This window comes from Hevea brasiliensis, chromosome 2, assembly GCF_030052815.1.
Source record: "Hevea brasiliensis isolate MT/VB/25A 57/8 chromosome 2, ASM3005281v1, whole genome shotgun sequence".
NCBI classification, from domain to species: domain Eukaryota; kingdom Viridiplantae; phylum Streptophyta; class Magnoliopsida; order Malpighiales; family Euphorbiaceae; genus Hevea; species Hevea brasiliensis.
In genome coordinates, this window is record NC_079494.1 from 5,768,490 (window position 1) to 5,781,650 (window position 13,161).

The following is a 13,161-nucleotide window of genomic DNA, read 5'->3' on the forward strand; positions in this document are numbered from 1 at the left end:
CTAATGAAATTGAGAATTTTGATATACATAATATGCATGAATGAATTTGTACAAATGAGTATGGATTTGAATTACATAATGATTTTCGAAATGATGATATGAGTACAGATGATTTATTGTATAGAAAATATTGTTGAGATTTTCAAGTAATGAATAGTGAAATATGTCAAATGGTAATAGAAACAGGGGAAACTCCAATGGTTTATCTTTAGAAAAATAATTGATATTAAAATATAACGAGAACAAATTATTAAAGGAATAAAGTAAGATAAGATAGGGTGCTCCGGCATCGAGTATGACATGTCTTGCTCAGCTACACTGTAGATGGGTAAGGGGTGTCACATAATGAGCCCAAAAACCAAGCCTGCAACCCAACATGCCCCTGGGGCGTGTATCTCGCCCAAACCGCCCCTATTGAGCACCCAAACCAGCTTCAAATCAATTCAAATTTGATCCAATCACACAATTAAGCCTCATAAATAATCTTAATAGCAAATATAGTGGATACCAATTGAAAGAGTGGAAGCGTGAATAAAAGGTATTAAAACCTTGAATTTCAAAAATTATTTCTAAGGATACATGCACCATACCAAGTGTATTATGATCCTAATCAATTTTCAATGCCAAATTGCATACCAAAACATATTTAGCATGCATTAAAATTTCATTTGCCATTAAAGATTATGAATTAACATTTAATTCAATTAAACCCTAACTAAAAGAGGGATTTTTATGTACTAACCTCTTGATGCACAATTGAAGCCTCTTAGGATGTTCTTAAGAACCCCAATTGTTATCCCTCTAGTTTGTCCACCACAAGCACACACCAAAGTTGCAATGGCAGCCCCTAGATTTGCTTCTTAAGCCTTGTCAACCAATTTTGAGATGGGGTTTTTCTTTGTGAATGTTGTATGAATGTATTGGGAGTTAGAAACACTTTCTAATAATTTTAATTCAAGAGCAAATCAAAGTTTTTCCCTTGAATCAATTGAGAAATTGAAGAGGACAGGAAGAGACCAAGTTGCCGTCCAACTTGAGAGAAAAAGAGAGAGAAGTTAATTTTTCTTTATAACTTTTCTTTATATGCTTAGGTCAAACCCTCACTAACTCGCTTGCCACATGTCATCACAAGATCCCATCTTGTTATTATTTGATTTAATCCTATGAAGCAAAGTGTCAAGCTCCATTTAAATCATGACATGTGGTCCTCCATCATACAAGTGGCAAGATCATATGGTGCCATGTGTCACCATCTCATGGTGTCATGTGATGGTGACACATGTCACCATCTCATGGTGCCATATATCACCATGTGAAAAGACTAATTTGCCCTTACTTTTTAATTTGAGTTCTCAACCCAAAATTATAATTTATCCTCTTTAAATCAATTTATATCAAATATAAATTAATTAATTAATTAATCTCTATTAATTAATTTCTCATAATTAAATTCATATTTAATCAAATTAAATATAAATTTAATTTATATTATACATCCAATAACCTAGATTTGGTTTCAAGTTATGCTAAGGACTTTGCAATCTTATTGCAAACCAAACCTCTTTAATTAATTAATTAAACTCTTTAATTAATCAATTAAATCACATTTTAAATAGTGATTAGCTTGTATAGATGTGTGACTTACTAGGCTCACTACTTATTGGCAATGAGAACTGATATTAACTCTTAATATCATTAGAACTCTTTTTTACCGTAAATGATTTCTCTAAATTATTTTAGGCATCTCATAGACCATGGTTGACACTTAGCATGGTATGCCATGGCTACCCAATCTGTCACGACCCAACCTATGGGCCGGACCGGCACTAGGACCTGGGCCAGCCTAAAGCCCCCGAGGCCCGTAGTAAGCCTAACTGTTCATTTACCCAATGCTGAGGCCCATTTGGGCCCAATTTCAAGAAAACAAACGGACAGAGTCCGGCCATAAAATGGACTTACCAACGGGGAGTTTTTGACTCACCCGACCTGTAAACACAATAAACAATCCATTGGGGAGCTCAGCTCACCCTCCACATACTCATCAACATAATAATAAATGGGAGCTCAGCTCCCTCATCCAATCCATCAAAACAGACTTAAAATATTAAGTTTACAGGTCCAACATGATAATAATATTACAGACCAAATTCAAATAATTACTGCTAACACATGCGGAAATTCTAGGAGTAATTAAAATTTACACAAATATCGATAAACCACCTGCGAAGTATAAAAGCAGGTTAACCCAGAATAAATATCCTCCTGTGGCCTGTAAAAATTTTTGAACAGGAGTGAGCGTTCGACTCAGAGAGTAAAATATCAATTTTAACCATAATCTCTATAACTATCTGTAACTAATGCACCCTGTAGAGTGAAATGCAACATCAACATCATATTCACATCATAGCATCAAAAAGGTAATTTGGAGCACTCACACACCCTGTAGCATCAATCATAATATATTGGGAGCTGATCCCCTATACAGCTCTCTTAAATCCAACCTGGTGCCAGCGAAGAACTCAAGCCGGACTTTCGCTTAATAAACCAAATCGAGGGTCCCAGCGAAGAACTCAAGCCGTGACTACCCCTCGAAGGAACGGGTCCCAGCGAAGAACTCAAGCCATGACTACTCCGTCCTATCCATAGTCCACACCACATCACACGCACGCCAACGCACGCACACTGCTCCAAATTACCACAACAACACTCATGGCACATTAACAGTTATGAATGCAACATAATTCGTGCCTAGAGTTTAACTACATAAATATATGCATATAAGTGATGCATGGGCATGCTGAACATATAATAATATCGAAATTACAATTAAAATTAATATTTTACTCACAGACTTGACGACAATCACTGTGGCGGCTGGGCGGAGGAAGAAGGGGATTTAATACAATCTGACTCAACACAAACAAAGAAAAGACCAATTACGTCCTAAGTCGTGCCGAAAATCCGGCAGAGTCTCCCCTATACCTAGGACCTACCCAACCTGCAAAAGGGCTAAAAACGCACTTCTATATTCACAATCCATATATCAACAGTTCAATCATATCACACAGCCCCTCCTGGGCCCATCAAATCAATCATAAATAATAAAATTTTGGGGTGTTACACAATCAGTAATAAGGAATACCTTAAATGAACCTTTAATTATATGTTACCATGCACTAGAATCTCTCCGTTACAAAATCCCAATTCGAGCTGGAGTCATGGTTAATGTCAAACACCATTTGCTATGAACATTTTGTTCTCTTTTAATTCCAGTTCTTGATTAATTAGATTTTCTTATCAGAAACTCTTTTCTGACTAAATCTGTCTGTCCTAGCCAGGAACTTGAAACATCAAGAATAATTAAATGAACATAAGATTTTATTTCTATTTATTTAGGGTAACGGATTCCATCTTGATCAACACCTATCTCTATATATAACTAGTAGGAGCCAACGCATGCCTATATACCCATACACAGTACAAGTATGAAAGCAGTATCAAACTCAAACCACCTATATATAAGATAACCGTATTATCTCAGGTCTAAAGATTATATGCACTGATATGATATATGACAATGCATTGACAAGAGTAAACTCCATGTGCTTGTCATAAGCGTCACTGGTTCGGCTACTTATCATGTATAAGTGCCTATCATGTTTGTTATGTGGCATGAGACTCACCACTCCATCTTATTTATATCTCATATAAATACTTTGGGATCAAACATGATTACAATCTTTCTGGATAAGTAATGTCCTTTGTGAAGTATCCTCGATTGTGAACCAATTTATGATACTTTGTGCTAGAAATACTGTCACTCATATTCTTAACAACTTAAGAATAGAATTTCTGATAAAATATCAATGGACCTTTTCTATTACACATAAATATATTATGTAAACAGAAAAGTGAAATTGTCTTTTATTAATAAAATATGTATAAGATACATACAAAATGGTATGCTCTAGTGTATACTACTAACACTGTTGTAGGCACCATGAACTTTTTGGGTATGGTTTTTGCTTGGACTTCAACTAAGAATAGGGAGGAAGTTTTCTAGCTAGTTCCTTCAACACTGCAAGAAAATATCAGAATAGAAACTGAATTTAGAAATAGATTTATGTCGGTTTATAATTTGAAACGGCTTTTGAAACGAAAATTTAATAGAATGGCTTAAATATATTAGAAACCAATTAGCAACCGATTTGAAATCGAAATTAGAAACGGAAACTCATCGGTTTCTAAATAATGCAGCACTATTTGGTAGCAAATTTAGCATCTGTTTATAAACCAATTACAAGCCAATTTCTAAAACCGAATCATTTTGCTTTTCTAATTTCAAGGCTCAAAACTAGTTTCGCTATATTTAAGTCATATTAGAAACCGAATATATCAATTCCTAATTTCTTTCACTTTAATTTAGAAACCGATTACGTTCGGTTTCAAAAGAAAAGTATTATCTATTTATATTTAGAAACCGATTCATATCGGTTTCAACATTCATATAATTTCCATTTATTTACTAAAAATTAAAGTCTGTATAGAAACCGATTCCTATCGGTTTCAATTTCCCTTTGTTATATTTAGAAATCAATTTATGTCGGTTTCAAAATAAATCTAATTATTAATTTTATTTATTAAATTTTAAGGATAAAGTAGGAACCGATTCATACCGGTTTCTAATTAGCTAAGTTATTTAGAAATCGATTTATATCGGTTTCAAACATAATGTAATTAATTTCTATTTTATTTACTAAAATTTAAAATCCAAATAGAAACTGATTCCTGTCGGTTTCAAAATTTAGCTTGTGAAGCTAGAAACCGATTCTTGTCAGTTTCTATTTCCCTTTGTTATATTTAGAAACCAATTTATGTCGGTTTCTAATTCCAAATTTATTTAGAAACTAATTGCTTTCGGTTTCAAAAATTAAATTGTTATCTAATTATATTTATAATTTCTATATCATTTACTATTTTCAAAATATAAATTGATTCATATCGGTTTCTAATTTCTTCATTGATGCTTAGAAACGGATAGCTTTCGGTTTCAAAAGTTATCTATTATATATTTAATTTAATAAATTTTAAAGTCAAGTTAGAAACTGATTTCTGTCGGTTTCTATTTCCTTTATTTTTAGAAACCGAGTTTGTCGGTTTCAAAATCAATGGATGAAAATTTAAAATCAAATTAGGAACTGATTTATATCAGTTTCTAATTCTTTTAGTTATATTTAGAATCCGATTACTTTCAATTTCAAAAATTAAAGTGTTACCTAATTATTTTTATCTAATTTTAATTTTGAATATATAGAATTATATTTTTTTTTTTCATAAAACTATAGCAAGTGGTACAGATACCTTAGGAAGTTAAAAAATAATGTCAAAAATAAAGCCAAAGTAGAAGGTTCCATATGCAATGCATACTTAGTTGAAGAAGCATCGTCGTTCTGTGCTCATTAGTTCGAACCGCATGTCAACACAAGGCATCGAAAGGTTCCACGCAATGATGATGCAGTCAAACATATGGATGAACATCCAGGGAATCTATCAATTTTCACTCATTCAGGTAGGCCACTGGGAAAAGGAAAAGTCAGATATCTCACAGAAGAAGAATTTCAGGCATCACAAATGTACATCTTGTTGAATTGTATAGAAGTAAAACTATACATTGAGTAAGTTTTTCTAATATTCAATTATTATAATTGTTGCAATGCCATTATTGATTCGAAACATGTAATTGAGTACTTTCATTCATGCAGCATTTTTGTTAATGAGTTACGCACAACCAATCCAAATATCAATGATAAAGAAGTTGATGAGAAAGTGGAGCATGCATTTGATAAGTGGTTCAATAAATATATTCACAATCCCTCCAACAATATATCAAACAAGTTCTTAAAGGATCTATCAAAGGGTTCATTAAGAAGTGTTATGTCCTACAATGGTTATGCAGTTAATGGTTATAAATTTCACATTAAAATTCATGGTTCGCATATATAAGGCAACGATGAACAGTGGGGTATGCATCAAGGGGACTAATTACAGTACTGATAAAAGTGACTACTATAGACAATTAATTGAAGTACTATGATTGGAGTACCCTGGATTACCAATCAAAAGAATTGTATTGTTTAAATGTGATTGGTTTGATCCAACACCAAATGTGGGAACAAAGATTCATCCAAAATATAAACTTGTGGATATTAATCATAAACGATCGTTCAATAGGTATGAACCATTTGTTCTTGCCATCCAAGCTGCTCAAGTCAATTATTCCATATATCCAAGCTTAAAGCGCGACAAGGATGATTGGTGGGCCATCTTCAAAATCAAAGCAAGATATGTTATTGATGTTCCTGATCAAGTGACTGTGACAACCCCATTGCATAGGAAAAACCCTTTCAAAAAGATGAAATGGAAGTCCCTTTGATACAAATTGATGATGATGATAATGATCAACAACAATATTTAAATGATCTAAGCAGTGTACTAGTTGAAATTGATGAAGAGGACATTGAGGATGAAGAAGAGCTTGAATTGGACTCAGAAAGCAATGAGGAAGATGATGATGAATATGATAGTGATACTAATTAGATTTAGGTATTTTTCTCAATGAATTTATATACCTAAACCTAAAGTATAAATTGTAACTGTTAGAAACTTCATCTGTATTATGTATAGTAAGTTGAATGAAGTTAACTAATTAATACAATTGTTTATGCAGGATGCGAGGCAATGGTCGTAAGGGAGGTTTATTGGGCCGTTCACAGTCAAGGCAGTTACTTCTACAGGATGAGGCTAATGATTATCTAGACCAATATGCACAAGGTCAGCCTCAGGTTCCTTTACCATCCACTAGAAGGTCGATGCCAGATCCGGAGGGGTCTACTGCTTCAACACAGCATTAAGCTCCACCTCCACCTCCACCTCCACCGCCACCTCCTACTACCCCTTCTTATGAGCCTGCAGTTGGATCGACCTCTGGTCATGGAGGTCATTCAGTTGGGGTAGTACCAATATCATCAATGGATGGCCTATCACTCACTACCTTTGGAAGAAAGAAACGAATAAAGCTCATTAATGGGGCCTAAGTATTGAAAATTAATTAACTTTATGTATAATTTGGTGTTATTTGTTATTAGCAATTGAAGTATCATGTTTTTACATTTGAATAAAATCAACATATTTGTTGTCTTTCTTATGTACAGGTTACAACCATCTGAGGAATGTGCTAAGAAGATGAAGAATATATTCAAGGAGAGGATGGACCCAGAAGGACATTGTTGGAAGACTGTTACGCCTGAGACAAAGGAGTTTTACTAGGATGAATTTCAAGTAATAAAATAAATATTTAAATATAATATAGCTATCAGATAACTAATTTGCATAGTTTATGAAACCTCCAAAATAAATGTTGTGAACAAATGTTGTTTAAGTGATGAGAATTTGTGAAGTTAATGTAAAAGAACACAATTGAAGCATATTAAAACTTAAAAGTTATATGTACAGCTTGTGTGTTGAGGATGTTGAAAATATATATTATTGTGAGTTATTGTAGTTAGGGTGGATGTTATTTGTTGTTAAGAATATATGAAGTGTTTTTAACAGGTGTAATTAATGCCTAATAACTAGGTTGCACTATCCAAAATTAAGGAGAAATGCTGTCATTTTTTCTTTTAAAATTATCATACTAATACAACTGTATTAATTTTTATTTATTTTACTACATAAATACTTTGACTGGCAAGAGGTAACTCCGCTCATGAAGGAAGCATGGAGGCGTAAGGCTGCAGAGCGCTACAAGGCACTAATGTGCAATGTCAGGAAAGGAAAATCCAAGGTCATCGTGCCTAATAGTACAATGCAAAAATGGAAGGAGGCATGGAGTAGCCCAAAGCTCAAAGCCAAGAGCCATTTGTTCACTGCTAACCGCTGTAGTGAGATAAGGGGAGTTGGGGCAGGCATTTCTAGACACACAGGGGGTTCAGTTTCACATGCTACTCATGTGGATAGAATGGTAATAATTTCATATTTACTGGTTTTGTTAGTGTCTATCTACATATTAGTAGAAATTAATTCAACATTATTATAAATATCACTAAAATCATTATATCTTTTTAGGAAGCCCAGCTAGGCCGAAGACCTTTTCCCTATGAGCTTTTCCATAAGACCCATACTAGGAAGGGCACTTCCGTTATGGCTAATGCACGAGCGCAATCAATTAAGGTAAATAAACAAGTATTTTATTTGTCTTTCAATTGTAGGAAAAAAATGAATAATTGAGTTTGTTTTTTAAATTTGTCGAAACAAATGTATTTAAAACATACGTATTGACTTATGGAGGATGCATTTTTGGCACTTAAGGAGCAGTTGTCTCAACCACAAGAGGGGTGCAGTGACCCTCCTTCTGTGGATGAGGTGGCACTATATTATCAAGTTGTAAAGGGGGCGCGGGGGGGGGGGGGGGAGGAGAAGAAGAATAGGGTTTATGGCATTGGATCCCAAGCATCAATTTTCTACCCTAACTCATCGCATGGATCATCTTCTACTGCATCCCATCACGCTCAATCGGAGTCAATGGAGGAAGAGATTAAGCAATTGCATCAGACTGTCGCAACACTAAAAGATAGTCTGGCTGCAATAGAGGAGAGAGACCGAGAGCATGAGTTGATGCTAGAGGAGAGATACCGACAACGCGAGTAGCCGCTGGAAGAGCACTTGCAACAAATGATGCAAAATATGATGGCACAAATGATGCATGATACACAGTTTACAGCCCCAGCTACAGATGCGACTCATCAGGATGATAGTAAAGAGACCGATAGTAGTGATGAGTGACGATATTATTGATAACAATTAGTTTGTTTTTTTTTTGTTATTATGATATTTTATTTTTCTATATAGTACACTATTTTTATAACTCATCACTGTCATATCTATATATAATATTAATCGATATTTGATATTTGATAGCTTGATATTATAAATATTGTGATATTGATATTATATGCATCAATGCAGAAAATAATGTATTAAATAAAAAAATAAAAATTTTTCTAGTAATTTGAAACGGATTAGAAACGAAAATTTCCATTTCTAATAAAGAGTTTCGATTTCAAAATAAAATAATTTTACAAACGGATTTGAAATGGAATTTTCGTTTCTATTTAAAAACCGAATGAATTTCGATTTTAAAAAGTGTTTTATTTATACTTACAATTTAGAAACCGATTTAAAACAGAAATCCGTTTCAGATAAATTGAAATCGAAAGTATCAATTTCTAAATTGAGCAGATTTTTAAATTGAAAATAAATTTTGAAACGGAACATCGATTTCAAAATGGTTTCAGAAATTGAAACGAACGTTATATTTAGTTTCTAATTTATTTAGAAACATGCGGATTTTAAACTGAATATTTCGGTTTCTAAATTCATTTAAAAACCGATTTTCCCTGATTTGAAACCAAATATTTGGTTTCAAATCTCCTTTTTTCTTCTAGTGCAACTCCTTCTTTTGCTTTCAATTTTTCCCTGATTTGCTCCATTAATTTTTATAATTTTTTGTGTACCCCTTCTTCTTTAGTTGCATTGGCTGTTGTTTTTCCATTGTCTGGGCCTTTCCTCTGCTAATGATCTGTTTGCTAGTTTCTTCCTTTTCGTATTTTCACTCGGTTTCTGTTGAGGATGACCCTTCCATGCTCTTATGAGGGTATTCATCTAACCGGTTTCTCAGCTTTTCTTCTTGTTTTACCTAGTGTTTCATCATTAAGTCATCTTTTTCTTTTCCTAGTTTGCCTTCCTTTTGGATTAAGGGCTATGGTACCTAGAGTGGTGTTTCGAGTCGTGTTTAACAAATTTTAAAGGGTTGTGATTAGTAAGCCCTTATGTTGCATTGTTTGGGTTACCAAGCTATCATCTAAGTTGCTTGGAGAATAATAATCTACTTCGCAGTAATAATCTACTTTGCAAGTGCACCAAATCGCATAAATAATATAGTGATAAATATAGTGTCAAATCCATAAAGATTGGTTACTAACTATTAAAAATTTAAGAATTTCTACTATTATTTAGACTATCAAAATTTATGAAATTCAATTTGATTGGAAATAAAATAAAGAAACCTAAAGTTAATCTTTTATCACTCTTAAATAAAAAAAAATGACTTGGGCTGATTCAATTAATTTATGTTGTTTGATAATCAAAATTCAAAATTTTATTACCAATAAGGAATGAACAATCCTAATTAATCAATTTCCTTTTCCAAGTTAAATTGAAAATATCAATTAGGAGTTATTGCCTATTTCCTAATAGTTGTAAAAAACCCTAATCAATTCTTTAAGAACTTTGATCATTCAATCAGATGTAACACCCCTAATTTTTAAATTTATTATTTTGTAAGTAAATATTAATATTTCATTTTATTTAAATTTTAGGAAATTATTTGAGATTTTTCGAGTTTTAGAAATCGGGTTCAATTTTTCAAAAATATAAAACTTTAATGATTATTAAAAATTAATTTAAAGACCACGTGACAAAACTAAAAATATATTTAGACTCTAAGAATTTTTCTGAATTGGACCGACCGAATCGAATCGGACTAGATCGGATCGATTGAATCGGACCAGCCTCTTTCTTCCTTTTCTTTCTTTCCCACGCGAGTCCCGTCTCTCTTCCTCTCTCTCCCGTTTTCTCTCTCCTCCCTCCTCCTCACGCTGGCCAACCGCCGCCCCAGCCTCCCCAGCTCACCGGCGCCCCTCTAGCAACCATCCCCCTCGCCGGCTGCCGCCTGAAACGCTGGGAAGGAGCGCGCGAAGACACGCGACGCGCAATGCGCCGCTTTGGCTTCCCGACTGAAATTCGGCCAATCCGGCCACCGTTTGGGCTGGGTCTTGTGTCAAACCTCTTCTACACCTCGAGAGCTTTCCATAGACACCAAGAACACCAAAATCCATCAAGTGGTTTGCCCAATTTTTGTCCGAGAAGTTTTAGCCCATTTCGACTTTTGGGCTAGATTTCTTGCAAACCGTGAACCCCACGAGAAAACCGAAAGTACCAGAGCGCTCCATTAGTCGAGAGCTTCGCAGCAATATAAATTTCAAAATTTTCTGACACCGTTTTTCGGTAGATCCCATGAAACTTCTTAGTGTTTTTTCGAGCATTAAATGAGCTTAAAAAATTCCGTAAAAATTATATACTAACCCCGTGTTGTGGACTTTGTGTAGGTACCTTCAATTTATGAAAATTCGACAGTTGCCCGGGTTTGTGAATTTCCGGTCAGACAGACAGACTATCGAAAAAGTATTGGAATTGGATCGAGATTTTGGCTACCCCACCATTGTCAAACGTCCCAAGCGCGTCGCCGGAGTCGGAATCGACATAGGTAAACCCGAACCTTACTTTTTCGTAATTTTCTAGTGGTTGAATTGGATTAAAAATTCATAAAATAATCGTGGTAGCTCAGAAAATTATAATTCCTTTTGCATTAACTTAGTAATGATGCTAAGAATCGCAGGGCAAAGTTTTAGAATTTTTAGAACTCATTTATGTAGTTTTTGTAAAACAGTTAAATTATGAGGACTAAACTATAATTTTACATATTGTGATTGATGACTGTTTGGATGGACCCAGGAGGGGCTATATGATATGATTGAGTTGTGGGTGTATAGTTTGTAGATATAGAAGTGCGTTTTAAGCCCTTTTGCAGATTGGGTAGGTCTTAGGTATAGGAGAGACTGCCGAATTTTCAGCACGACTTAGGACATCTTTGATCTTTTTCTTAGTTTGTATTAAGTCAAATATACTAAATAATTGTAATAAAAATTGTCAAGTGAGCCGGGACAGCATTCTTCCTCCGCCACAGTGACTTCGGTTAAGTCTGTAAATAAAATATTAATTTTAATTGTAATTTCGATATTATTATATGTTCAAGTATACCCATGCATCACCTATATGTATGTATCTATGTAGTTAAACTCTAGGCACGTTTTATGTTGCATTCACAACTGTTAAAGTACCCTGAATGTGTTTGTGGTAATTTGAAGCAGTGTGCGTGCGTTGGCGTGTGTGTGGTATAGTGTTGGATATAGATGGGACAGGTAGACACGGCTTGAGATCTTCGCTGGGAGTAGACACGGCTTGAGTTCTTTGCTGGGACCCCGTATTGGTTTATTAAGCGAAAGTCCGACTTGAGTTCTTCGCTGGCAGAGGTTGGATTAAGAGTGATATATAGGGGATCAGCTCCCATATATTTATGGTTTGACCTTATTGTGTGTGTGAGTGCTCTAAATTACTTTTTTGCTGTTATGATTTGAAAATATTGACAATGTTGCATTTCACTCTACATGGTGCATTAGCTTTAGATAGTTATAGAGATTATGGTTAAAATTGATATTTTACTCTCTGAGTCGAACGTTCACTCCTGTTTAATATTTTTCCAGGCTACAGAAAGATTATTATTGTAAGTAACCTGCTTTTCTCCTTCGCAGGTCGTCTATTCATGTTTGTATAATTCTGTTAACTCTTAGAATTTCTACATGTGTTAGAAATATTTATTTGATTTGGGTTTGTAATAGAATTTGCCATCTTTGACCTGTAAACTTATTATATGCATGTATGTTGGACTGGATGAGGGAGCTAAGCTCCCATTTGACTTTTATGTTATTATGAGTATGTAGAGGGTGAATTGAGCTCCCCAATTGATTATATACTGTGTTTACAGGTCGAGTGAGTCAAAAACTCCCCGTTAAATGACCCATGTTATGATCGAACTCTATCCAATTGAATTCTTGAAATTGGGCCCAAATGGGCCTTAGAGTTGGATTGAGAAATAATTAGGCTTACTACGGGCCATAGGGACTTTAAGCTGACCTAGGTCCTAGTGCCAGTCCAGCCCATAGATTGGGTCGTGACATCAAAATTCCCATAGGTAAGAATTTTCATTTCCAATCCAATTCTATTCCTATGAGCTCTAGTCATTCATCTTTCTTTCCAGTGTGTACTAATGATTCAAATCAATCAAATATATCAAAAGATATTTAAAGGCATTAATCACAATAAAAAGGCCTTTGTAATGGTAAAGAAAATAAAATCAATTAAAATAAATCAACTCAATACCCAAGCTACATCAAGAACCCTAGTAAAGAATTTAGTTCAACATGG

The 13,161-nt window shown here is 34.3% G+C and overlaps 1 protein-coding gene across 1 annotated transcript; it reads left to right on the forward strand.

Annotated features, from left to right (window-relative positions):
* The first annotated feature begins 7,765 nt into the window (after positions 1-7,765).
* Positions 7,766-8,706, forward strand: LOC131177873 (uncharacterized). The gene is made up of 3 exons (XM_058143036.1): positions 7,766-8,020; positions 8,125-8,229; positions 8,347-8,706. Exons 1-3 carry the CDS (start codon positions 7,766-7,768, stop codon positions 8,704-8,706), a joined length of 720 nt encoding a protein of 239 aa, XP_057999019.1.
* The last annotated feature ends 4,455 nt before the right edge of the window (positions 8,707-13,161 follow it).

Coding starts and splice junctions, on each gene's coding strand:
- LOC131177873 (XM_058143036.1), top strand. CDS start 7,766: ATGAAGGAAGCATGGAGGCGTAAGGCTGCAGAGCGCTACAAGGCACTA. Junction 8,021..8,124: donor CTACTCATGTGGATAGAATG/GTAATAATTTCA, acceptor ATATCTTTTTAG/GAAGCCCAGCTAGGCCGAAG. Junction 8,230..8,346: donor CACGAGCGCAATCAATTAAG/GTAAATAAACAA, acceptor TGACTTATGGAG/GATGCATTTTTGGCACTTAA.